Source organism: Carcharhinus amblyrhynchos, chromosome 33 (genome assembly GCF_965287045.1).
Source record: "Carcharhinus amblyrhynchos chromosome 33, sCarAmb.v2.hapA, whole genome shotgun sequence".
NCBI lineage: Eukaryota > Metazoa > Chordata > Chondrichthyes > Carcharhiniformes > Carcharhinidae > Carcharhinus > Carcharhinus amblyrhynchos.
This window is the reverse complement of record NC_137356.1, coordinates 3,284,317-3,311,890: the sequence shown is the minus strand read 5'-3', so window position 1 is coordinate 3,311,890 and position 27,574 is coordinate 3,284,317. Positions and strand designations below refer to the sequence as shown.

The 27,574-nt window shown below is 42.1% G+C and overlaps 1 protein-coding gene across 7 annotated transcripts in view; it reads right to left on the bottom strand.

Moving 5' to 3' along the window:
* Positions 1–27,574, bottom strand: part of LOC145361110 (voltage-dependent P/Q-type calcium channel subunit alpha-1A-like) — a 649,898-nt gene that overhangs the window by 314,411 nt on the left and 307,913 nt on the right. For all 7 annotated transcript variants that reach the window (XM_080216715.1, XM_080216708.1, XM_080216713.1 and 4 more), the window contains 3 exons: positions 9,578–9,669; positions 8,328–8,477; positions 3,092–3,279 (listed from right to left, as the gene is read on the bottom strand). In XM_080216715.1, coding sequence (XP_080072841.1) covers positions 3,092–3,279; positions 8,328–8,477; positions 9,578–9,669 — 430 coding nt within the window. The remainder of the gene's footprint in view (positions 1–3,091; positions 3,280–8,327; positions 8,478–9,577; positions 9,670–27,574) is intronic.

Genomic DNA, 27,574 nt, shown 5'->3' with positions numbered 1-27,574 from the left:
TTCCTCATCCGGGTCATTTATGAACATTACAAACAGCAAGGGTCCCAGAACAGATTCCTGGGGCACTCCACTGGTGATTGACCTTCATGCAGAAAAAGACCAATCTACAACCACTCTCTGCCTTCTGCAGGCAAGCCAGTTCTGGATCCACAAGGCAACAGCCCCATGGATCCCATGCCCTCTTACTTCCTCGAGAAGTCTTGCATGGGGGACCTTATCGAATGCCTTGCTGAAGTCCATTTAAACCACATCTACCACTCTTCCTTTGTCAATGCATTTAATCACATTTTCAAAGAACTCAACCAGGCTTGTAGGGCACGATCTGCCTTTTGACAAAGCCATGCTGACTACTGTTGAGCATACTAAACTCCTCTAAATGTTCATAAATCCTGTCCCTCAGAATCTTCTCCATCAACTTACCAGCCACTGAGGTTAGACGCACCGGTCGATAATTTTCTGGGCTATCCCTACTCCCTTTCTTGAATATAGGAACTACATCCGCAATCCTCCAGAACCTCTCCCGTCTCCATCCATGATGCAAAGATCATCGCCAGAGGTTCTATAATCTCTTCCCTCGCCTCCCACAGTAACCTGGGGTACATCCCATCCGGTCCTGGCGACTTATCTATCTTGATATCTTTTCAAAATTTCCAACGCATCTTCTTTCTTAATGTCCACATACTCAATCTTTTCAGTCCGCTGCAAGCCTGCAGTAAACCATCGAGATCTTTTTCCACCGTGAATACTGAGGTAAAGGTTCTGTACAAACTTTCCCACCTTCACATTTTATAGTTCCTATTCCTTCACATCTCATCCGTTTACTCTTCACATATTTGTAGAACGCCTTAGGGTTCCCCTTAATCTTATCTGCCGAGGCCTTCTCATGACCCTTCTGGCTCTCCTAATTTCCTTCTTAAGTTCCTTCCTACAAGCCGTGTACTCCTCTAGATCCCTAACATCTCCTAGCTCTCTGAACCTTTTGTACGCTTTACTTTTCTTTTTGACTAGGTTCATTACAACTTTCGTGCACCACGGTTCCCGTAACCTACCAAAACCTCCCCATCTCATCGGAATGTTGTCGTGCAGAACTCTAGACAAACATTCCTTGAAAATCTGCCGCCTTATTTCAGTACTTTTTCCCGAGAATACCTCCTTCCAATTTACTCATCTAATTTCCTGCCTGATGGCTTCATATTTCCCCTTACTCCAGATAAACACTTTCCGAACTTGCCTGATCCTATCTCTTTCCAATGCTAGCGTAAAGGAGATAGAATTATGATCATTATCCCCAAGATGCTCTCCCACTGAGAGATCCGACACCTGTCCAGGTTCATTAGCCAGTACCAGATCGAGTACAGCTTCTCCCCTTGTAGGCTTATCCACATACTGTGTCAAGAAACCCTCCTGAACACACCTAACAAACTCCTCCCCATCCAAACTCCTTACCCTAGGGATATTCCAATCGACATTTGGGAAATTAAAGTCTTCCATCGGGACAACTCTGTTATTACTACATCTCTCCAGGATCTGTTTCCCTATCTGCTCCTCAACATCCCTGTTACTATTGGGCGGCCTACAGAAAACACCCAGCAAAGTTATCGACCCTTTCCTGTTCCGAACTTCCCCCGCTCTTCTGCTTCCCTCCTTGTCCTTCCTGAAACATCTGAAACCCAGCACCTGAAGTATCCAGTCCTGTCCCTGAGGCATCCAAGTCTCTGTAATGGCCACCACATCACATTTCCAAGCAGTGATTCAACTCTAAGCTCATCCACTTTATTCAGTACACTCCTGGCATTAAAATAGACACATCTCAAATCTTTGGTCTGAGCGGTCCCCTTCTCCATCACCGGTCTATCCTCCCTCTTACACTGTCTACAATCCTTCTCTATATGCAAGCTAACCTCCTCGCTCCCAGTCATCTCATCTCGATTTAAAATTTTTTTTTAACATTTTTTATTCATTCATGGGACATAGGTGTCGCTGGCTGGCCAGCATTTATTGTCTATCCCTAGTTGCCAGAGAGCAGTTGAGAATCAACCACATTTTTATGGCGCTGGTGTCACATGTAGACCTAGACCGAGTAAGGACGACAAATTTCCTTCCCTAAAGGGCATTAGTGAAGCAGATGGGGTTTTCCGACAATGGTTTCATGATCATCAGTTGATTCTTAATTTTAGATACTTCTTATTGAATTAAAATTCCACCCTCTGTCGTGCGGTATTTGAAGCCACGTCCCCAGACATTAGCTGGATTTCTGAATTAATAGTCTAGCAATAATACCACTGAACCATTGCCTCCTCTATAGAGCTGCAATGGATTCTGCTCCAGCCATTGTTTCTGCTGTAGAAACTGACATTCCATGCACTATCGATTGTAAAACACATTTTCTAATTAAGTTAAAACAAATTAAAAACAACTGAACAACTCCATGTTAGACATTAGCATTGGAACGTTTAAACTTTTAAAACAATCATCCTTACAATTATTATTGGTACACTTTCTACTTTATGCTCTCTTATCAGTGCAAAATAATCTTAAAAGTTTTTGCTCGTGATCTCCAGAACATTATCCATATTATTTCTGTTCACGGAGTTTCCAATCAAGCAAAACCTTGTATCGAGCTGGAATGAGCCCATACATTCAAAGAATAATTCTCCCCTTTGAGTCTGAAAGGGGAAAAAAATCTATATTCTATTCTGCATTGTGCTCTTGTCCTCTTAAAAAAACAAACTCAAGTTATTTACAAAAATATATTTTTATATTTTTAAGAAGTTCTGCATGTCTTTGTGTCACAGGTCAAAGAACAAATTTAAATGATACAAATCTTGAAAAACTAAAATTAGAGAAAACATGGAAAGCAAAAACAACATTTGCCAATGTATTTTCCAAGGCAAAAATTAAAATCTTACAGAAAAAAATACCATTACACTAAAATTAGGCCTAATTTTTTTCAAAAACTACAAATAAATGACAAAAATTTGACGTCCCAGAGCCAAGGCCAAAATTCAAGTGACTCAAATTAAAATTAATTGAAAGACCAAAACAGTATTAGTACAAACACATGTTAAAGACAAGAGGCCTAGTTACTTACATTATACAATAGATCAGTCCAGCCCTCCATGGTAATGCACTGGAACACAGTCAGCACAGCAAACAGGATATTGTCAAACTGTGTAATTCCATAATTTGGTCCTTCCCAGTATTCGGTACAGTTGGTTCCATCCAGACAGATTCGAGCAGGGTAGTCAGTCCCACAAGGAGAATCACCCACTATTTCATCTGATAAGTGAACAAAACAATCTACATTTAACATCAAGTGTAATGACATACTTCAATTAAAACAGACTGAGTAATTTTGTTTTAGACCCAAAGTGTGCGGATCATCAAGAATCAGATAAATAAAAAATGCTCTGTTTCAAATGATAGTTTCAAACTTTTTTTGCATCATTCATTTTACGATATTACTTGAAATCCTTGGTCAGATTCCAACCTATACCAGCTCCTCAAAATGCAATTTCTCTGTGATTATATTTCAGTCTGGCAGTGAGCCTTAACTCTCCATTATTTTGTATATAAACCAGCAAAACCCTCAGAAAGATTAAATGCTTACATTGAATCATCGGTATTCATTACTCTCTCTGATTACCGAAAAATAACATACTCCAAAATGACTTTCAAGAAAGTTGCCTATCTTTTGATTTGATTTAGTGTCACTTGTTAGAATACAGTGAAAAGTATTCTTTCTTGCATGCTAAGATAAAGCATACCATATACAGAGTACATAAGGGAGAAGGAAAGGAGAGGGTGCAGAATATAGTAGCATTACAGTCATAGCTAGGGTGTAGAGAAAGATCAATTTATGATGTGTCCATTCAAAAGTCCAATGGCAGCAGGGAGAAGCTGTCCTGTAGTCGGCTGGTTTGTGACCTCAGACTTCGTATCTTTTTTCCCCAAAGGAAGAAGGTGGAGGAGAGAATATCCGGGGTATGTGGGGTCCTTGATTATGCTGTCTGCTTTTCCAAGGCAGCAGGAAGTGTAGACAGAGTCAATGAATGGGAGGCTGGTTTGAGTGATGGACCAGGCTTTGTTCACGACCCTTTGTAGTTTCTTGCAGTCTTGTACAGAGCAGGAGCCATATCAAGCTGTGATACAATCAGAAAGAATGCTTTCTATGGTGTATTTGCAAAAATTCGTGAGAGTCGTAATGGACATGCCAAATTTCCTTAGCCTCCTGAGAGAGTAGAGGAGTTGGGGGTTTTCTTAACTATGGTGTTGGCATGGGGGGACCAGTACAGGTTGTTGGTGATCCAGACACGTAGAAATTTAAACTCTCAATTTCCACTTCATTCCTGTTGATGTAGACAGGGGCAAGTCCTTCCTGAAGTTAATGACTATCGCCTTCATTTTGCTGACACTGAAGGAGAAGTTATTGTCATCACGTCAGTTCACCAGATTACCTGTACATCACTAACTTGTTCAAATTATAATATAAAATTTGTCTTCCTGCAATAACTATTTTCTAACCTACAGCAATAAAATCTACCCTATCTTTTTACTTGCTGATACAAACAAGCATTTCAGAGGCCTCTTCAGTTCTGAGAGAGGGGTAGGAATGGACCCTAGGTCACTCGGTTCCAGTGCAATAAACCAACTTCTGCTTGAGTACACCGCTCCATAACTGAAGTTGTTCAAAATTGATCTAATTAGTACTAACAAATTCACTAACTATTTCCTCCTACATTTGCCCTCTTCTCTTTTAGATATGCTTTTTTTCCTGAATACAGTCTATTAGGCATCTACAGCACTCTGGTACCTCACTCAGATGCAAAATTCATACATATATTAAGGCAATGAATAATAGTAAGCTATTTGACTATGATTAGTGTCAAACCTAACCCAAAAGGTATCCAAACATATGCAGTATATACCAGTAAACATCAACATTGAGTTACACTCTCATTGAGAAGTTCATAGGCTTTAAGAATAAATGGTAGTGAGTTTCAGCAGATTTTATATGAAATCTGTACTGAATAAATGAACAAAAATGTTAATGCATACTGGAATCTGAGCATTGAGTTTCAGATGGTTTGTACACAGAATAAAGAAAATTTAGGAGTAAAGTTATAAACTGGAATCTAACTGAGTCTATTTGGTCTTTTATGAAACACTGGATTACTTAGAAATGTTACAGATTTGAATCTGATCAAGGAATTAAAATTTGTCAATTGAATAAAAAGTCCAATGCACAAAGGGAAAGGCTGTCATGTACAGAAAGGAATGAGGAACACATACAACTAGAGTCCAATTATATATTTTTAAGTTAATTAATCTTCAGGTACTAGTTACAGACAGAACAAAAAATATTTCAGACTGAGCTGCAGCTGCACAGATAGTTAAGAAAAGACCACTAGGGAAGTTTGTGAAATTACATTTTAGCTTTCCCAAGCAGGTAACTGGCCTGGGCTTTATTTTTCGGCCATTCTGCATAATATATGCTTGGCATTGCAGTGGGGTGGTGGGTTCTTGCCCAGAATGGACAGCAACCCAATACTTAAGCAAACTCACTAATTTCAATATCATTAGCAGGTTTATCAGGCCATTCACCAGCCTCCCAACATTTACTTAGCCTGCCAGTGGTAACGGCACCAGGCGGGTTTACATGTACCACGCACAAGCAGGGACATGGCGCGCTGGACCCTGCGGGTCCAGGGGAACAACAGCAACCCATTAGAAAAGAGGGGCACCCTCTCCCTCCACACCATACAGACATGATGTTGATCCAATCTGAGCGGGAAAGACTCTTCCCGCTCAGAAAGGACAGTAGGACTAGGGGGCACAGCCTCAAGATAAAGGGGGGGCGGTTTAGAACGGAGTTGAGGAGGAACTTCTTCACTCAAAGGGTGGTGAATCTCTGGAATTCTCTGCCCGTTGAGGTGGTGGAGGCTACCTCGCTAAATATTTTTAAGACGCGGGTTGATGGGTTTCTGATAAGAGAGGGGATTAAGGGTTATGGGGAGAGGGCGGGAATGTGGAACTGAGCCACGACAGATCAGCCATGATCTTATTGAATGGCGGGGCGGACTCGAGGGGCCAGATGGCCTACTCCTGCTCCTATTTCTTATGTTCCTATGTTCAATCTGATTCTCTCTCACCCACCTCTTCACTCTCAGACCTCCCCACACAGCCCCGTTCCCCCACAGAGCCCCCAACTCAGCCTCCCCCCCCACCCCCCCAACCCACCACCCCCCCATACAGCCCCCACTTCAGGCCAAGCACCTTGGTAGTGCCAACAATGCACTGTCCCCTGGCACTGACATCTAGGCCTGGCATCTTGGTCCCCAAAGGGGCTCGAGAAGGTAGGTCTCTGTTGCTGCCAGGTTGCAGAGCACAGATCACTCAAGGTCCTGGGGTTTGATGGGCTTGGACTGGGGGCAAGGGTACACATTGGGGCAGAGTATACAGCTATGCAAAATGGAAGACTCCCGCCCTTCAGGTGAAATTGATATCTCTCTCTGTCAGAGGATCTCAAACAGGTCTGCTCATATCCACAGCTTCTGACAGACAGAAAGGAAAATCTCTGCTGCCAGATGACCAGAAGGCATGGAGATTAAAGTGACCTGACCTCTTCACAATTTTCACAGCTGACAGGCAGGAAAGCAGCTGCTGATCACAGGACTGCCTGAAATCACCATGTGGATATGCCAGCGCTGGACTGGGGTAAACGCAGTAAAAAGTCTGACAACACCAGGTTTAAGTCCAACATATTTATTTGATAGTAAACTCACAAGCTTTCGGGGTTTGTCCCTTTGTCAGGTAAATGGAGAGTTCTGGCCTCAGACAGAGCATGTAAAGCACAGACAGTTTACAGATTACTGATTAGAATGCAAATCTTTACACCTAACCTGCTGTTCAAGTCCTAAAGTGGCCGACAATGTGAGTGGAAGGAGCACTGATCACAGGTTAAAGAGATGTGTATTGTCTCCAGACAGTACAGTAAGTGAGGTTTTGCAAACCCAGGCAAGTCACGGGGATTACAGATGGTGCGACATGAACCCAAGATCCCTGTTGAGTCCATCCTCGTGTGTGCCAGGCAAGACTGTTCCCTTCCTGTTGGCGAACACTTCAGTGGTCACGGGCATTCAGCCTCTGACGTTCGGGCAAGCATTCTCCAAGGCGGCCTTCACAACACACGACAGACAGCGCAGAGTCGCTGAGCAGAGACTGATAGCCAAGTTCCGCACACACGAGGACGGTCTCAACAGGGATCTTGGGTTCATGTTGCACTATCTGTAACCCCCGTGACTTGCCTGGGTTTGCAAAACCTCACCTACTGTACTATCTGGAGACAATACACATCTCTTTAACCTGTGATCAGTGCTCCTTCCACTCACATTGTCGGCCGCTTTAGGACTTGAACAGCAGGTTAGGTGTACAGATTCGCATTCTAATCAGTAATCTGTAAACTGTCTGTGCTTTATATGCTCTGTCTGAGGCCAGAACTCTCCATTCACCTGACGAAGGGACAAACCCTGAAAGCTTGTGAGTCTACAATCAAATAAATTGGTTGGACTTAAACCTGGTGTTGTCAGACTTTTTACTGAAATCACCATGCCAGGCTGCAAGTACTAGAAGATGGGGGCACTTGCATCCCCAAGATATATTAAATGCAAATATCAGTTTCTAAGAAAGAAAGAATTTATAGGAGAAAGATAATCTTGCCTGAAAAACCTCTCTTCTTAAGAGGTTAAGCCAATCACAATATCCCTCATACAAAGTGAAACATTTAAGTTGTTCCCTTTCCTCTTCTGAAAATGTGGAGTCTTGTTGCTACCAACTATATATGTTAGCAAACCTTGAGACTCCACACTGATAATCTATTCCTCATGCCTGAAACTACACAGGATTAATGGACAGTTATATTCAAGAGGTAATTATGGCCAAGTTAGTTCCTGCCCTCCTTCCACACTGGCCCATTTTTCAGCAGCGATCACTGGATACTGGTCATGGACAGGAATAAGCTCATTTTATACTCCACCATACTTAAACAACTGTAAAATTTTTATGCACTGTTATTGTTGTCTGATTGTAATCAGCACACCAGAAAGCCTTTCGAGTCTTTATGGTTCAGTACCATATTAGTTGTTCAGTTAATTCTCTTTAGTACTCAAGACAACAATTTAGAAAACTTGAACAGAACATGAGGATTTGGCTGTTAATGTAATCTCAGAGTTCACAAGCTACTCCAATGACAATTTGTTTTTTATTATGATGAATTAACTCTAGAATAAATTACAGCCTCATCCAAACTTTCAGACACACAAACGTACTGTTGCTATCGAAGCACGCTTTATGAAATTTGCCCATGTAAAATTCTAATCCAACGATAGCAAACATGAGAATGGCAAAAAATAGTAGTAGCCCAATCTGAAGCAGGGGGATCATTGCCTTCATGATGGACTTGAGCACGACTTGTAAACCTAAAATATAAAGAAACTTCAATTAAATCATATCTTTTGTAAATCAACCCTAAGAAACATCTCATATCTTCCATTTTTCTGGTTTAATGTGATCTTTCTGCTCACCAAATGGAAGCGCATTAGTTCTGGAAAATGGAACACTTCCAGACAGGTAGGTAGGTAGGTAGAATCACCTGACTCACTTAACCACTGGAAAGCTACCAGGATCCCACCATTATGAAAGTTAATATGCTCGACTTGCCCAAAGCTGACAAGACCCATCTTTACACACATATGTCAGGGCTCAATTTCAATTTTAACTGAAGCCAGACTGGCAAAGAGGTCAAAAAGAAGGTTCACTTTTATCTTTGTGTGACCCAGGCAACTCTGGGCTCCACACAATAGCTCCCTTACTGTGGATTATTCTCCACATCCCACTTTCCATACATCTAATCCAAAATAGATCGAACATCAGCCAGCCATGATTCAAATGAAGATGGCAGTTAAAATTGAGTTTCCTGTTTGTTTTCTGCCTGCCTTAAATCTGCCCAGAAGAAAATTTAGGCCCTTCTGTCAGCAGTAAGGGCCAGGATATTTGGTACATTCATATCTGTTAGGAGGTAGTGGCCTCGTGGTATTATCACTGAATTAGCAATCTAGAGCCCAAGAGAATGCTCTGGGATCCTGGGTTTGAATCCCACCACCACAGATGGTGAAATTAGAATTCAGTAAAAATATCTGGAATTAAAAGTCTACTGATGACCATGAAACCTTTGTTGATTGTCAGGAAAAACCCATCTATTCACTAATATCCCTTAGGGAAGGAAATCTGTTCTTGCCCAGTCTGGCCCACATGACTCCAGAGCCATAGCAATGTGGTTGACTCTCAAATACCCTCTGAAATGAAGGGCAGTTAGGGATAGGCAATAAATGCTGGCTCAGCCAGCGATGCCCATGTCCCATAAAAATGATCCTAAAAAAGAGACTTAAGACCACATTCTACTAGTTCATGGTTCATCATGTCAGAATACAAATGAAGGATGAAATACACCAGAGATTAATTCTTAAAACCTACTGCTTGTTATCTTTAAAAACTATTCTAAAACAACTGTTATACATACTTGGAATTCCAGAAACCAACTTCAACGGTCGGAGGACTCGAACTGCACGCAAAGTTCGAAGATCGAATTCTGCCCCTGTTGTAGCTACAATACTGGAAAATAAAACATAGAAAATAATTACATACACAATATATGAGTTATACTCCCACGCTCCATTGTATATCTGACTTTAAATCTATACAAGGCACAGGATACAAGAAGGGAATTTGTTCCTGTATAATGAACATTTGGAGCTTTGCTCCATCTTGGCAAAATGTTTCCTCATCTACCTTCTTGCCTCACTTAAATGTTAAGGCTCATGCTAAGTTAATGTTCCTCATAAAAGCAGCCACTCTTCTCTTATTGCGATAGTATTTTTTTGCTGGAACAGGATGGGTACATAGAAAGACATCATATCCAAGTTCATAGAATCATAGAATGGTCACAGGGCAGACGGAGGCCATGTGGCCCACTGAGTCTGTGCCGGCTCTCTGCAAGAGTAACTAAACTAATCACTCTGCCCAACTTTTTCTACATCCTGGAAACCAAGATATAATTCATTTTCTCAATCTGTGCTCAGGACGCAGATCAGCTGCGAAACTCTGCCAAGCAGATGAGACAAGGAACTACACTATCTACATGCGCACCAAGGACAGAAAACTTGAGAAACTTGGCATCACCACCAGCAGCAATCAAGTCTCCCCCAGCACCACAGTAGAAAAGAGTACCACTGCAGGGAAGTCCATTGTCAATTTGTCGGACTACACATTTCAACCAGATAAAGTCGATGTTCTCAGCCGAGGGCTCAGTTTCTGCCCTACCACCAAACTGGACCCCATCAGTTTCACAGAAGACACAGAGGAATTCATCAGGCAAATGAGGCTGCGTGAGTTCTTCCACAAACCCCAAGAGGCCAACAGCGAACACAATGTGACAGCAAATGAACCAGAACAGCTGACAGAGAGATCTACAGTACAGCAACCGAAGAGGAAAGAGTCCAATTGGACTCCTCTGGAAGGCTGCTGCCCTCAATTTGACATGTATGCCCAAGCCATCAGGAGGTGCGTCAACACCAGATTCATCAACCGCGCTAACAAGGCAGCCCCGAACATCACCCAAGCACAGCGCAACGCCATCCGCGCTCTCAAGACCAACCACAACATTGTCATCAAACCAGCAGACAAAGGAGGGGCCATCGTTATGCTGAACACAGTCCCTCATGGCAGGTTAGTTAAGAAGGTTAAGGCTCATGGGACACAAGGAGAGGTGGCTAGATGGGTAGAAAACTGGCTTGGCCACAGGAGACAGAAGGTAGCAGTCAAAGGGTCTCTTTCCGGCTGGAGGTCTGTGACCAGCGGTGTTCCGCAGGGCTCTGTACTGGGACCTCTGCTTTTTGTGATATATATATAAGTGTCCTGGAAGAAGGTGTAACTGGTGTTATCAGCAAGTTTGCGGATGACATGAAGATGGCTGGACTTGCGGATAGCTATGAACATTGTCGAACAATACAGCAGGCTATAGATAGGCTGGAAAATTGGGCAGAGAAATGGCAGATGGAATTTAATCCAGATAAATGCGAGGTGATGCATTTTGGAAGAACTAATGTAGGGGGGAGATATACAATAAATGACAGGGCCATCAAGGTTTTGGAAACACAGAGGGACCAAGGTGTGCAAGTCCACAAATCCCTGAAGGTGGCAGCATAAGTGGAGAAGGTGGTGAAGAAGGTATATGGTATGCTTGCCTTCATAGGACGGGGTATAGAGTATGAAAGCTGGAGTCTGATGTTGCAGCTGTATAGAACGCTGGTTAGGCCACATTTGGAGTACTGCGTCCAATTCTGGTCGCCGAACTACCAGAAGGACGTGGAGGCTTTACAGAGAGTGCAGAGAAGGTTTACCAGGATGTTGCCTGGTATGGAGGGTCTTAGCTATGAGAAGAGATTGGGTAGACTGGGGTTGTTCTCCCTGGAAAGACGGAGAATGAGGGGAGACCTAACAGAGGTGTACAAAATTATGAAGGGTATAGATAGGGTGAATAGTGGGAAACTTTTTCCCAGGTCGGAGGTGACGGTCACGAGGGGTCACGGGCTCAAGGTGAGAGGGGCGAGGTATAACTCCGATATCAGAGGGAGTTTTTTTTATGCAGAGGGTGGTGGGGGCCTGGAATGCACTGCCGAGTAGGGTAGTGGAAGCAGACATGCTGGCATCGTTTAAGAATTACCTGGATAGTCACATGAGCAGCCTGGGAATGGAGGGATACAAACGAATGGTCTAGTTGGACCAATGAGTGGCACAGGCTTGGAGGGCCTGTTTCCTGTGCTGTACTGTTCTTTGTTCTTTGAACAGAACAGAATACTGCAAAGAAGTGTACCGACAACTGAACAACGAGGAACACTACAGACATTACCCGCAGATCTGACCAAAGAACGCACCCATCAACTCAATCAAGACCTCTGATCCGGACTCTGATCAAGACCTTTGATCTGGACCTTCAGAGAACCCTCCATGCTCTCATCCCCTGTACACCCCGCGTTGGAGATCTCTACTGCCTCCCAAAGATACACAAGGCAAACACACCCAGCTGTCCCATTGTATCGGGCAGTGGGACCCTTGTGAGAAACTCTCCGGCTACGTCGAGGGCATTCTGAAACCTGTTGTACATAGAACCCCCAGCTTTTGTAGCAACACTTCGAACTTCCTATAGAAACTCAGCACACGGAGCAGCTGAACCAGGAGCACTCCTCGTCACAATGGATATCTCGGCACTCTACACCAGCATCCCTCACAACAATGGCATTGCTGCAACTGTCTCAGTGCTCAATGCTGACAACTGTCAGTTTCCAGATGCAATTTTACAACTCATCTGCTTCATCCTGGACCACAATTTCTTCACCTTCAACAACCAGTTCTTCATCCAGACACATGGAACAGCCATGGGGACCAAATTCATACCTCAATATGCCAACATCTTTATGATGTGGGTATGCCGACGTTGGACTGGCGTAAACACAGTAAAAAGTCTGACAACACCAGGTTTTAGTTCAACCTATTTATTTGATAATATACTCGCAAGCTTTCGGGTTAGCCCCTTCGTCAGGTGAATGGAGAGTTCTGGCCAGGACTCTCCATTCACCTGACGAAGGGGCTAACCCGAAAGCTTGCGAGTATATTATCAAATAAATAGGTTGGACTAAAACCTGGTGTTGTCAGACTTTTTACTGTGTTAACATCTTTATGCCCAGGCTCGAACAAGACTTCACTGCACAGGAACTTCAACCGATGCTGTACACTAGACACATCGATGACATTTTCTTCCTTTGGACTCATGGTGAACAATCACTGAAACAACTATATGATGACAAGTTCCATCCCACCATCAGACTCACCATGGACTATTCTCGGAATCAGCTGCATCCTTGGACACACGCATCTCCATTAAGGACAGTCACATCAGCACCTCATTGTACCACAAGCCCACGGATAACCTCACGATGCTCCACTTCTCCAGCTTCCACCCTAAACACATTAAAGAAGCCATCCCCAAGGACAAGCCCTCCATATACACAAGATCTGCTCAGATGAGGAGGATCGCAACAGACACCTCCAGGCGCTGAAATATGCCCTCATAAGAACAGGATATGGCGCTTGACTCATCAATCAACAGTTCCGACACGCCACAGCAGGAAAACTGCACTGACCTCCTCAGAAGACAAACACGGGACGCGGTGGACAGAGTACTGTTCATTGTCCAGTACTTGCCCAGAGTGGAGAAGCTACAACATCTTCTCTGGAGTCTTCAGCATGTCATTGATGAAGACGAACATCTCGCCAAGGCCATCCCACACCCACACTTCTTGCCTTCAAACAACCGCACAACCTCAAACAGACCACTGTCCACAGCAAACTACCCAGTCTTCAGGAGAACAGTGACCACAACACCACACGACCCTGCCACAGCAACCTCTGCAAGACATGCTGGTTCATCAACATGGATGACATCATCTCACGTGAGAACACTATCCACCAGGTACATGGTACATACTCTTGCAACTCGGCCAACGTTGTCTACCTGATACGCTGCAGGAAAGGATGCCCCGAGGCATGGTACTTTGGAGAGACCATGCAGACGCTACAACACCGGATGAATGAACATCGCTCGACAATCACCAGGCAAGACTGTTCTCTTCCTGTTGGCGAACGCTTAGCAGTCACAGGCATTCGGCCTCTGACCTTCGGGTAAACATTCTCCAAGACAGCCTTCACGGCTCACGACAGCACAGAGTCGCTGAGCAGAGACTGATAGCCAAGTTCTGCACACGAGAACAGCCTCAACCGGGATTTTGGATTCATGTCACACTATTTGTAACCCCCATGACTTACCTGGGCTTGCAACATCTTGCTGTCCTGTCTGGAGACAATACACATCTCTTTAACTTATGCTTAATGCTATCTCCACTCACATTGTCTGCACCTTTAAGACTTGACTAGCTATAAAGACTCGTATTCTAATCAGTATTCTGTAAACTGAGTGTGTGCCTTTATATGCACAGTTTGTGATCAGAACTCCCCACTCACCTGACAAAGGAGCAGCGCTCCAAAAGCTAGTGGCGTTTGTTACCAAATAAACCTGTTGGAAATAACCTGGTGTTGTGAGACTTCTTACCAACTTTTTTCCCCCATAGCCCTGAAAATTATTTATCTTAGGGTATTTATTTAATTCCCTTTTCCAAGCCATGATTACATCTGCCTCCACTGCACTCTCAGACAGGGCATTCTTGGTTTGGACCACTCGCTGCATAAGAATTATTTTTGTCATGCACCCGTTGCTTCTTTTGCCAACTGCCTTAAATTGGTGTCCTCAGATTCTTGGCCCTTCTGCCACTTGGAACAACTTTTTTCTATCTAAATTGTCCAGGCTCCCTATGATTTTGAATATCATCATCAAACTTACTCTCAATTTCCTTTTCTTTAAGGAGAACAATACCTATTTCTCCAGTTTATCTAATGACAGAATCCATCTTCCCTGGAACCATTCTTGTAAACTTTTTCAGCACCTTCTCCAAATCCTTCCTGAAGTGGTGCCCAGAATCAGACACAATATTCCATTTGAAGCCCAACCAGTGTTTTACAAATGTTCATCACAGCTTCCTTGTTTTTGCACTCCATGTCTCTATTCATAAAGTCCAGGGTACCATATGCCTTTTCAACCATTTTCCCAATGGCTCACCACCTTCAGCGATTTGTGTACATATATCCCAGGGTTTTCCATTGCTCCAGCTATTTTGAAATTATATTGTTTATTTTATTTTGCCGCTCTTTGTTCTTCCAACCAAAATGGGCCACCTCTCACTCCTCCGCTTTAAATGTCAAATGCAACATAGCTGCTCACTGTGCCAGCCAGTCTTGAAGTTTATCACTGTCCTTCATATAGTTCAAAATACTTCCAAGTGTTGAAAACCTATAGATTTTGAAACTGTGTCCTGTACACCCAGTTCTCAGTTGTTCTCTGGCCGAGGCAGCTAAAGGCATGGCTGCCAATAGTGGAGCAACGAAAATTGGAGATGTGCAAGAAGCCAGAACTGGACAACATAGGGCCATATCGTCTGAGGAATGGCAACTGCTACTGATTGCCATTCCACTTCTATTTAATTACCTTCCAACGGAGCTCCACATTTCGTGCCCAGATTATGGAACCGGGCCTCTTCAAAAAGCATAGAGTCCTCTTTCATAGTTCAGGATTGTCTAGAGAAGCCAAGCACATCACCTTTTTTTAACGGCACTAGCTGCTGTATTCTATTAAGTTTAAATGTCCCAAAGCCACATTGATAAATCTATGGGGAGAAGGAAAGTGTATAAGGGATAGGATGATAATTAAATGGGTGAGGCGGTAAGGTGGCAGAGAAGTGGGTGAGGGTGCAGGGTAGGTTGAGGTGGTGGTCAGGGGTTCAGGGAGAGATCCAGGAGTAGTTGGGTCAGCAAGGAGAAGTCAGGGGTGACCAGTGGGGAGTTGAGGGAGTCAGTTACCCAAGAGTTAGAACTTGTTTGAACCTTTCTAACATTTTCTGGGTAACTATTCTGCTAAATGTCAGAAACGTCTGACTTCTCTACCAGTTCCTCTTCTGCTGCCATTACTCTTTCACCTCCTCAGCTTCTCATCTAATAGGTGGTGGCAAGGGCTGTTCATTCATGATGGCAAGGTTGTGCAGCTTGCAGTGAGGGACTGGTAGAGAAGTCATGGACCTGGTGCTTCTTCTTTCTCTCGGCCCCTTATCCTCCCTCCACTGTTCTTTAACCCTCCCCCTCACATCCCATGGTGCTCAGAAGTGGCAAGTACAACCATGTGCAGTTGAGCTGTTTGCTAATGGTCTGGTGAAACTTTTTGGCTTTTGCACTCTATGCCTCTATTTATAAAGACTATTGAAAGCTCAGGTTTCTCAATACTATATTTTAAAACCACAGCTCTGTCAGACAATTACTTCAATTTCAGTTGTGCCTGTTTTTGGCCCTTCAATGAGGTTCTTAAAGTTGAGGCTTTATTTAGGTGCAAGACAACAATCAAATAGTTTCAAAACTTTTAATTTTTTAAAATCTAATTTAAAAAAATCAATCCATCAAGTTATTGCACAGGAGGAGGCCATTCAGCCCATTTTGACTACACCAGCTCTCGAAACGAGCATTGTGGCTTCCTGCCCTTTTGTTGTACTCTGCACATTGTTTCTATTCAAATTATCATCTGATGCCCTCTTGAATGTCTTGATTGAACCCGCCTCCCCTTCTTCGAGGAAGTGCATTCCAGACCCAAACCATTGATTGTGTGAAATAATTTTTTTTCACATCACGTTTGCTTCTTTTGAAAATCACTTTAAATCTGTGCCCTCTCGTTCTTGATCCTTTTATGGGTGTGAACAGTTTCTCCCTATCTATTCTGTCCAGCTCCCTCGTGATCTTGAGCATCTCTATCAAATCTCGTCTTAGTCTTCTTCTCTCCAAGGGGAACAGTCCCAGTCACTTCTGCACTCTCTCCAATGCGTTCATATCCTTCCTATAGTGTGGCATCAAGAGCTGTACAGAATATTCCAGCTAAGGTCCAACAAGTGTCTTGTATTAAGTTCAGTATAAATCAATGTAACTATAAAGTATTTTAAAGTCATTTTTAGTTATTTAAAAATTTGGTTACTCAGGATTCTGGATTAGATATTGATTAAAAATGTTTTTAGCTGTATTAATAAAATGTGATCAGATTACAATTTCTAAATACAAGGAACATGTTTTAATGCAAAAAAATTACAGTTGAAAACAATGAGTATTGTACTGGCTCATAGAGGATTTTTCATTTGGTGATATACAAATGAGTTGGGGCAAAAAGTTGGACAAAAAATAATTTTGCAAAAGTACCGCAATACCAAGGGGAATCTGCATGTGGATCAATAATTGTGCACAAAGGGAATCTTTTGGACTGTGTATATAATCCACCATGTGTTTTTTTATTTATTAGTCACAAGTAGGCTTACATTAATACTGCAATGAAGTTACTATGAAAATTCCCTTGTCATCACACTCCGGTGCCTGTTCGGGTACACTGGGGGAGAATTTAGCATGGCCAATATACCTAACCGGCATGTCTTTAGGACTGTGGGAAGAAACCAGAACACCCAGAGGAAATCCACTCAGACTTGGGGAGAACGTGCAAACTCTACACAGACAATGACCCAAACAGGGAATCGAATCCAGATCCCTGGCGCTGTGAGACAGCAGTGCTAACCACTGTGCAACCATGCTGTATAATGTGTTATAAAGAGGATAATACTGTATCAACAGCTCTAACTTTTAATGCCTAAAATACAGTAAAATGGCCCAGGATGCTTCACATGAGTGATATCACACAAAAATTGACACTCGCTTCATAATGAGAGTGCAGGGCAAATTTTTTTTTCACATCACGTTTGCTTCTGGGAACAAATTTGGGAAAATGCTTTTAGGAGGAGTTGCGGGGGGGGTGCATAGTGAAGTTTAAGGAAGGAATTCCAGAACTTATGGCCTATGCAGTGGAAGACATGGCCACCAATGTTGCAGCAATTAAAATAGAGGATGCACAAGCGGAAGGAATGGAGAATGCAGAGATCTTGGAGGCTTTGTAGGTCTGGAGGGGTTACAGAGCTAGGGAGGAAAGGGGCCAAGGGGAGATTTGCAAATAAGTATGAGAATTTTAAAATCATTGCATTACTAGACCAGAAGCCAATGTGAGGTGATGGATGAACTGGACTTGATGAAAATTAGGACAAGGGGAGCGGCATTTTGGATAAGCTCAAAATTATGTAGGGTTGGAGGCAGAAAAAAATTGTAATAATTATCTGAAGGTAAGAAAACCATGGATGAAATCTTCCTCAGCAGATGAACTGAAGCCAATCTGGAGATGGGTATTATTACAGAGGTGGAAAAATGCAGCCTTGGCGATGGAATTCTCCAGCCATTCACGCCAGCGGGATCCTCTAGTCCCATTGTAGTGAACATAGGTTCCCGAGCACCAAATTCTGCATCCTTGCTTTCAGTGGCAGTGCAATGTGAACATAATTCCAGTCAATATACGGTTGGAGTTAAATTCAGGCACAAGTAGAATGGCAAAGCTACAAATAGTCTCGTTTAGCATCAGACATCAGTTAGTGTTTCTGTTTTGATTATTCAATATTACAGCCAACATCCATATTCAGCCCACATTTATGAATGAATTGACAACATGATAGACCAAATAATGTGTTTTCGGTGCAGCTGATTGAGGGACAAGTACTGACCAGGACATGGGGATAACTCCCCTGGTGTTCTTCAAAATAATGCTATGGCAGGTTTTACATCCAGTAAGAAGTCTGACAACACCAGGTTTAAGTCCAACCGATTTATTCGATAGTAAACTCTGAGTTCTGTCTGAGGCCAGAACTCTCCATTCACCTGACGAAGAGGTTAACCTTGAAAGCTTGTGAGTTTACTATCAAATAAATCGGTTGGACTTAAACCTGGTGTTGTCAGATTTCTTACTGTGTTTACCCCAGTCCAACGCCGGCATCTCCACATCATGTTTTACATCCACCCAAAACTGGCAGATGGGACTTCAGTTTAATGTCTCATCCAAAAAACAAACACTGTAGTGGCAGTCTTGATTTCTGCACTCAACTCTGGGTTTTGAACCTAGAATCTTTTCACTCAGGAACTACCAACAGTATGGCTAGAAAATAGAGTTTGTAGCACATATAGACTGTCATTTGAAACAGAAGCAATGGGTGGGATGATCTCAAGGGCAATTATTGCTAGCCTAGCCAAAGAAGCCTACAGCCCAAGAATGACTAAAAAATATCACATTCGGATATACAGGTGGAATTGTGTATGGCAGACTGAACTGACATATACAGAAACATGAAGGAAGCAAGAAGAACCACGCACATACTGAAGTAAAATGGCATTTTGTTCACAGCACTGCCCAGTTACTGCATACTGTTAATTTTGTTAAGAGGCAGTCACCATAGCAATTGTATTTCTGCTGCATCACGTTAATTTTAATAAGAGCACATCATTTCACCTCAGTGAAATAAAATATCCCTTTTACTCAGTCAATAAACATTTACCTCACCACCACAGAAACTAAAGCCAGGCTGTAATAGTGGAGACTGGTTTTTGAAAGGGGCTCATTTCACTGTGTTTGTGAGTGACAGAATAAAATAGTTAAAGGCTTTAACAAACAGGTACACGATCAGGATATAGCATTGAAATAAATTATGGACGGTTTTGGCATCTTTTTGGTAATGATTTTGAACTCATAGGGAAGAAATATTAGTCCTGCCAGATGCAATGATTTTGATTTAAATCAACCCGCATCATTATCAACCATCCCTAGTTCAAGAATATCATACGTTAAATGCACTGTAAAGCATCTTTAACTCCTGTTCTTCCAGCTTAAAGCAGAGAAGAATACCCTACTACAATCATATTCACACTGAACCATGTTCATTTGAGTCTGTTTCTGTTGAATTGAAAAACAACTCCTGATCTCTTATAGGTGTTAAGGCCAGCTGTAACCCCCTGCTGGAAGTCCAGTGCCTATTAACCTAAGTTAAACATGGATGAAAACGAAGTTTAAAAAGGTGAACTCTGAATATGGTAGCATGATGGCACAGTGGTTAGGACTGCTCCCATACAGTGCCAGGGACCGGGTTCAATTCCAGCATCGGGTGACTGTCTGTGCAGAGTTTGTACATTCTCCCCGTGTTTGCTTGGGTTTCCTCCGGGTGCTCCGGTTTGCTCCCACAGTCCAAAGATGAGCGGTTTAGTTTGATTGGCCATGATAAATTGCCCCTTAATGTCCAAAGATGTGTTGGTTATCAGGGTAAATATGTGGGGTTATGGGGATAGAGCCTGGGTGGGATTGTTGTTACATAAGAACTTAAGAAATAGGAGCAGGAGTGGGCCTTCTAGCCCTTCGAGCCTGCCCCGCCATTCAACAAGATCATGGCTGATCTGAAGTGGATCAGTTCCACTTTCCTGCTTTCTCCCCATAACCCTTAATTCCCTTGTCGATCAGAAACCTATCTACCCGTGACTTAAATATATTTAGCGAGGTAGTCTCCACCACTTCAATGGGCAGAGAATTCCAGAAACTCACCACCCTTTGAGTGAAGAAGTTCCTCCTCAACTCCGATCTAAACTGCACCCCCCCCCCCCCGCCTTTATCTTGAGGCTGTGCCCTCTAGTTCTGCTATCCTTTCTAAGCGGGAAGAGTCTCTCTACCTCTACCCTATCTAGCCCTTTCATTATCTTATATGTCTCTATAAGATCCCCCCTCAGCCTTCTAAACTCCAACGAGTACAGACCCAGTCTATTCAATCTCTCCTCATAGGCTAGCTGCCTCATCTCCGGTATCAGCCTAGTGAGCCTTCTCTGCATTCCCTCCAAGGCCAATATATCCTTTCGCAAATGCGGCGACCAAAACTGCACACAGTATTCCAGTTGCAGCCTCACCAGTGCCCTGTACAGTTGCAGCAAGGCCTCCTTGCTTTTGTATTCTATCCCCCTCGCTATGAAGGCCAACATTCCATTCGCCTTCTTGACCACCAGTTGGTGCAGGCTCAATGAGCCAAATAACCTCAATCTGCACTGTAGGGATTCTATGATTGCATGTATAATATTCTCCACAGGTCATCCATCTTGTGAGCTGTGCCAGAAAGCTAATTTACTTCCAAATTGAAGAAAAATTAGGGATCAGGGCAGATAATACATAAAAAGAAATCAGGAAGTGAGGGAAAGAGAAATTGAAAATTATCAAACATTAAGCAATTTCGTCTCAAAATATTCAAGTGTTTTGTAATCGATGACTAGCACCAGGTAAAAAAGAACCTTAAATTTCTCATTGTTTTAAGTCAATAGCATAATTTCAGGCCTTCCAAGACTAGTTTCCCTGTGGTTCAGTGGGTAGATACACATCTTATACAAGGGAGGATTGTATCAGACAGGATTCCCATCATTAAACAGGGCTGGTCAAGAATACGTATCACATCAGGCAAGGACTCAATTTGGCATTATATTGTCGATACTCCAAAGTAGTTTCACAGATGAACGATGACTATTTGAGTGAGGAATCACTCCTTATGGACCGTGTCTCAGTGCACATAAAGGTCTTCAAGACACAAGACAAAAAAAAACTGAAAGAACATGCAAGTTATATAAGAATGTTACATTTTTGTATCTTGTTCTGACCATCATTCCTCAAGATAAATTTGGATTTGCAAGACATAGATAGTAAGGTGATTGTGTTGTCCTTAAAGGGACAATCACCACAGCAATGTACTATGGAATTTTGCATGTACTTTGTTCCTTCATGGTTTTCCATTTATATTGAAAAGGAATGAACTTTGTAAATTAGCAATAAACTGCAGATGATTTAACCCTTTCCTTGGGTCTCATATCCGTTGAAATTGTAAATAATCTCATCAATTTATGTAATGCCTCCTTCTTCCATTTCAAAGCATCATAATCACATTAAAAACCCATCTTGATCCCTCCCTATTTCTGCAAATTACTGCCTCCTCTCCAATCTCTCCTCTCAAAGTTCTTAAACATCTCCTAAAATCTGTGTCCAACTTTCCTGCAACCCCCGTTGATGTCTCTCCAATCAGGTTCCAGTTCCTGTCCCATCACTCTAATTAAATCCAAACTAACATCCTCTGAACTAAGCTGTTCTCAAACTTCAGTCCAATGCTCTCCTGGCCAGTCTCCCATCCTCCACATTCAATAGAGTTCTATTTATTCCAAAAATATTCTGCCCATGTATGATTGTTGTGATCTCTGTAGAAACCATTATGTTTAAAGAGAAATTTAAAATAACTACACAAGATTTCATGTTTTTAAATAAAACAAACTTTACTGCTGTGGTGATTGTCCCTTAAAGGACAACACAACCCAGTAAGGGTGACAAGGGCTGGGTGACCAATGTGGACTCAAGTAGGGAATCACCCCAGGAGTACAATCCTCTTAGACAAGGAGACATTTTGGGAGCTAGCTACAGCCATGAGACTATTGTACAATTCTTACTAATAAAATATCTTTTGCGCTCATTAATGAAGTCTGCGAAAGCACATCTTCACAACCGCATATGAAACATACACAAATTAACACTAGAGAGTTTGTCAAAACTTAGAATACAAATTCAGTTCCCTTTCTACTCCCTAATTCCACCAAGTGTTCCTTTATAAATTATGAGATCTTGAAGGTTTTCATTTCTCCTTCTGGGATTGAACCATTTATGCCACAGTTTTCTGGTATTCATTGTGATTTTTCCATGGTATTTCAGGTTTTTACAGAGGTATGAGATCTCATAGAGATTATTCCATTAGCTGTTGGCTAAGCAGCCCTCCAGCATTCCTTCAAAACTTCATGCTATGAACTTCTCAGCTCAAGTGCAGGCCTCAGTGAATTCATGCTCAGTAAATTTAAAAATCAGGAAGATTCCCAGCTCCGAATGGCCCCTATACTCCTTGTCCTGGCTATGGGTAGACACAAACTACTTTCTCTAGTACCTTCCTAAGGTAACTGGCTTTCACAAATGAAGGTTAATATAGATTTCTTCCTCTGGCCCCAAGCTAGGCAAACTTCCTGGTCCGTTTTCCCTTTATGAGCTCTTTCTCCAAACTGAGTGTGAGCTCCCAGCTGCATTGCATGTGGTGAACAATAAAGTTAGTACTTTCTCTGTTTAAGGTCCAGGCTTGCCTAACACTTTTCTCTTTTTGCTCATTCAATTCTGTGTCAAACTACACAATACCAAAGTTGCAACTAATTGTTTATGATATTAGTGCATTTAAAAGAAAGCCTGTTACTTGATTCCAAATTGGCTTCACCCATCACTTCTCTGTGGCAACAGAAAGCATCTTAGCCCTGTCTCCTAAGTAGAAATGTTAATTAGCTATCTCTGACCACACAGCCTTTCCTCTCAGAAACAAAAGGTTTTAGCACAGCTATTTACTTTCTTGATTCCAGTAACACCTTTGTAGTTTTAGGAGATTTAAAGTTTTGTCTATGGACATCATTGTGATTGTCCTAAAATGTAAATATCAGTCACCTCCCTCTCAGTGACACAATTTATCTCTTCCCTTCCATTCTTACCTATTATCAACCAGTTTTTACAATTAGGTAGACTCCAGCACAGATCACATAATCCCTCTCAGTTATTCTAAATTCGAAGATACATGCCAAATCTATAACCGTCTCTCAAATCAAAAGATAGTTCTATGACATTATAACCAAATTAACTTCACCATTGTTACGATAATCTGCACCAACGGAGACACTCATGGAACATCTTTTTATTCTTTCATAAAACTTGGGTGTTACTGGTCAGGTGGGCATTTATACTACCCATTCCTAATTATCCTTGATAAGCTGCTAGTGAGCTATCTTCTTGAATCACTGCAATCCATGTAGTTTATGTACACCCACAATGCTGTTAGGGAGGGAGTTCCAGGATTTTAATGCAGCAATGGTGAAGGAATGACAGTGAAGTTTCAAATCAGGGTGGAGAGTGACTTGGAGGGGAACTTGCAGATATCTGCTGCCCTTGCCCTTCCATAGAGATCAAAGTTTTGAAGGCGCTGTCAAAGAAGCCTTGGTCAGTTGCTACATGGTACACACGGCTGTCACTGCCCATCAGTGATGGAGAGAGTGGATATTAGAAGTGGTGGATGTGATCCCAATCAAACAGGCTGCTTTGTTCTTTTTTCATTTATTAGTATCACAAGTAGGCTTACATTAATGCTGCAATTAAGTTATTGAGAAAGTTCCCTGGTTGCCACACTTGGGTGCCTGTTTGGATACACTGAGGGAATTTAGCATGACCGATGCACCTAACCAGCATGTCTTTCTGGATGGTGACAAGTCTGTTGTTGGAGCTGTACCCATCCAGGTAAGTACAGAGTATTCCATTACACATGTGCCTTGTAGATGGTGGACAGGATTTGGGTTGTCAGGAAGTGAGTTACCTTCTATCTCTGACCTACGCTTTCAGCTACCATATTTATATGGCTAGACCAGTCCAGATCAATTTTTGGCCAAAAATAACCCCTAGGGTGTTGACAGTAGCGTTTTTGGTGATAGTAATGCTATTGAATGTCAAGGGGACATGGTTAGGTTCCATCCTGTTGAAGATGGTTATTGCCTGACACTTGTGTGGCACAAATGTTACTTGCCACTTGTTAGCCTAAGTCTGAATATTGTCCAGGTCATGCTGAATATGGGCATGGCCTGCTTCAGTATCCGAGGAGTCACGAATGGTACTGAACACTTGTGCAATCATCAGTGAACACTTCCACTTCTGACCTTATTGTGGCTTGAAGGTCTTTGATGCAGAAATTGAAGACAGTTGGGCCTAAGACACTCTGCTGAGGAACTTCTGCAGTGATATCCTGGGACTGAGATGATTGCTCTCTGACAATCACAACCATCTTCCTCCTTATTCCACTGCCTTTATTTTTGTTTAGGTTCCTTGATACCTTGACTCAGTCAAATGTTGCCTTTATGTCAAGGGCAGCTAGTCTCATTCCACTTCTTGAGTTCAGCATTTTGTCCATGTTTTTACCATGATTGTAATGAGGTTAAGAGCTGAGTGGCCCTGGCAAAACCCAAACTGAGTATCAGTGAGTAGGTTATTGACAAGTAAGTGTCACTTGACGGCACGTTTTCAACAACTTCCGTCACTTTGTTGATGATCGAGAGTAGACATAGGATGGTAAAAGGACAGTAATTAGCCTGGTTTGAATTTGTTCTTTTTGTGTACAGGACATAGCTGGGCAATTTTCCACATTGCCGGGTAGATGCCAGTGTTGTAACTGTACTGGGAACAGCTTGACTCTGTGATGCAACAAGTTCTGGAATACAAGTCTTCAGTCCTTTTGCTGGAATATTGTCAGGACCCTTAGCCTTTCTGTATCCAGTGACGTCAGTCATTTCTTGATATCACATGAAGTGAATCAAATTGGCTCAAAACTGACAACCGTGATACTGGGGACTTCAGGAGATTATAGCAAACAGAAAGAGGACACTTTCATTCTATCAGTCTCAAGCTGAAAGGTATTTACTGGAGAATTGATAATAAGCAGGTTAGATTACAGCAAACAGAAAGAGGACACTAACCTGCTTATTATCAATTCCCCAGTAAATACCTTGTACATAGGGAACAAATGGTAATTTCTCTAATCTCCACACATATCTCAAGTTCCTTATCCCAGGAAACATTCTAGTAAATCAATGGATGGTTCCAAGGATGAGGAATTTCAGTTACATGATTAGATTGGAGAACACAGTAAGAAGTCTCACCACACCAGGTTAAAGTCCAACAGGTTTATGTGGTAGCAAAAGGCACTAGCTACCAAAATGCCACTAACCACTTGCTGCCAAATAAATCTGTTGGACTTTAACCTGGTATTGTGAGATTTCTTACTATGCTTACCCCAGTCCAACAGCGGCATCTCCACATCATAGGTTGGAGAAGTCAGGGCTGCTTTCATGTGGAGAGAGAAGGTTGTGAGGAGATTTAATGAAGGTATTCAAATTGATGAGTGATTTGCACAAGAATATATAAGGAGAAATTGTTCCCGTGGTGGGCAGGATCAAAAACAAGACAGGACATAGTTGAAATAATTTACAAAAAAAAACAAAAGTAACATGGGGGAAATGTTTTTTCACACAACGAGTGGTTAGGATCTTGAATGCATTGTCTGAAAGTATGAGGAGAAAAGTTCAATCAAGGTATTCAAGGGTAAAATGGATCATCTTTAAAAGGGAAAGGTGCAGGGACTGTAGAAAAAAGGTGGAGAATGGCAATAGATGAATTGCTCCTTTGCTCTGGTGACACAGTGGCTAGCACTGCTGCCTCACAACACCAGGGGCCTGGGTTCAATTCTCCCTGGGTCTGCTTGGGTTTCCTCTGGCTCTCCAGTTTCCAGCACTCCAAAAGATTTGCAGGTTAGGTGGACTGGCCATGATAAATTGCCCCTTGATGTCAAGAGGATTAGCAGGGTAAATATGAGGAGTTACGGGGATGGGGCTGGGTGGGATTGTTGTGGACCGATTAGTCTCTTTCTGCAATCTAGGGATTCTATGAAAGCCAGCGCTGACACAATGGGCTCCTTCAGTGCTGTAACCATTCTGTGATTGTGAGATCTCCTCTGCAGTCTAAGGCCTTGACATCCTTTCTTTTTAATATGTGGTGCCTAGGATTTTACACAATATTCCAACTGCAGTCTAGCCAGATACTTAGGAATCTTTATCATAATCTCCTTGCTTTTGCACTATATGCCTCTTTTTATAAAGACTCAGATATGGTGTAAAGTTTAATAGCCTTTTAACAACTTGTTTGCCATGTGAAATGTGGTCTCTCCATCCTGCACCCTCTCTAAATGGTTAACATCTAACCTATAACAAAAGCATAATAATATATCTATGACATTTCAAGCATCAAAAATCTTTTTTTTTATATAAAAAGGGCAGTTTATTTCCCTGACCAGAAATTTATAAGCATCTGCCCATCTGGAAACTCTGCTTTTCATCAGCAATTAATGTTCAAATAACCAAGGACACATTTATTTCAGTAATTACTCTTTGCACTCTGGAAGGTGATTAGTAACATTAAAGCATAATTGTACCTGAGCAAAAGAATAATACAGGATACATTACACACAAAAAAGCTCCTGTCCTTTTAAACAAGCATCCTAGATTATAAGCCGTGTCACTGGAGATTCAGAAATATATTTATAAGAAAGGTAGTTCTTAATAATTATTTTTAAATGAAAAGAAAAATGATGTTTATCTACAGGCTTGACAACAATAACAGTCCAAGAAAGTTGTCAGCAGAAATGAAAGTTGGACATGTTCCAAATAACATGAGCAATATAAATCTAAATATAAACTTCAGATCCATTCCAACTTTGGATCTGGATAAGGCAATCAGACTTTTATCCACAAGGCATTGTGTAGAATCATCCTATAAGCACATTATGCAGTGGTATAACAAATTTGGTGTTAAATACATGCTTATTTAGCATTTCTGTAGTATAACATTAGCAAATTTCAAAACAAATGCTTATGGCAAGTTACAAAAAGTAACACAGTTCACAGATTTACATTCTATTGGATCCAAAACAGAAGCTATCATTCGTCACATAGAATACACACTGTAACACACCCAGATAACACCTTGGGGAAATAAGTGGAGTTTAGTCTGCAGCAGCTGAACTTCACACAACAGACATTCTGGTTTGCACAATACAGCGGCACAAGTACAGTTATGATCCATCTTGCACTGTTACTGCCACATACACATCTCTGCTGATAATACCGTGCCTTTACAATTTTTCCCAGCTTGTTCTAACTATTCCCCCTCTTCTCCTAATTTAAATCCTGAAACAGCTTTTTGGGAACCAGTTTCCCACCACTATCTAGTTCAAGTACTTCATACTTGAAGGTTGTTAGGCTATGCATACCAGAA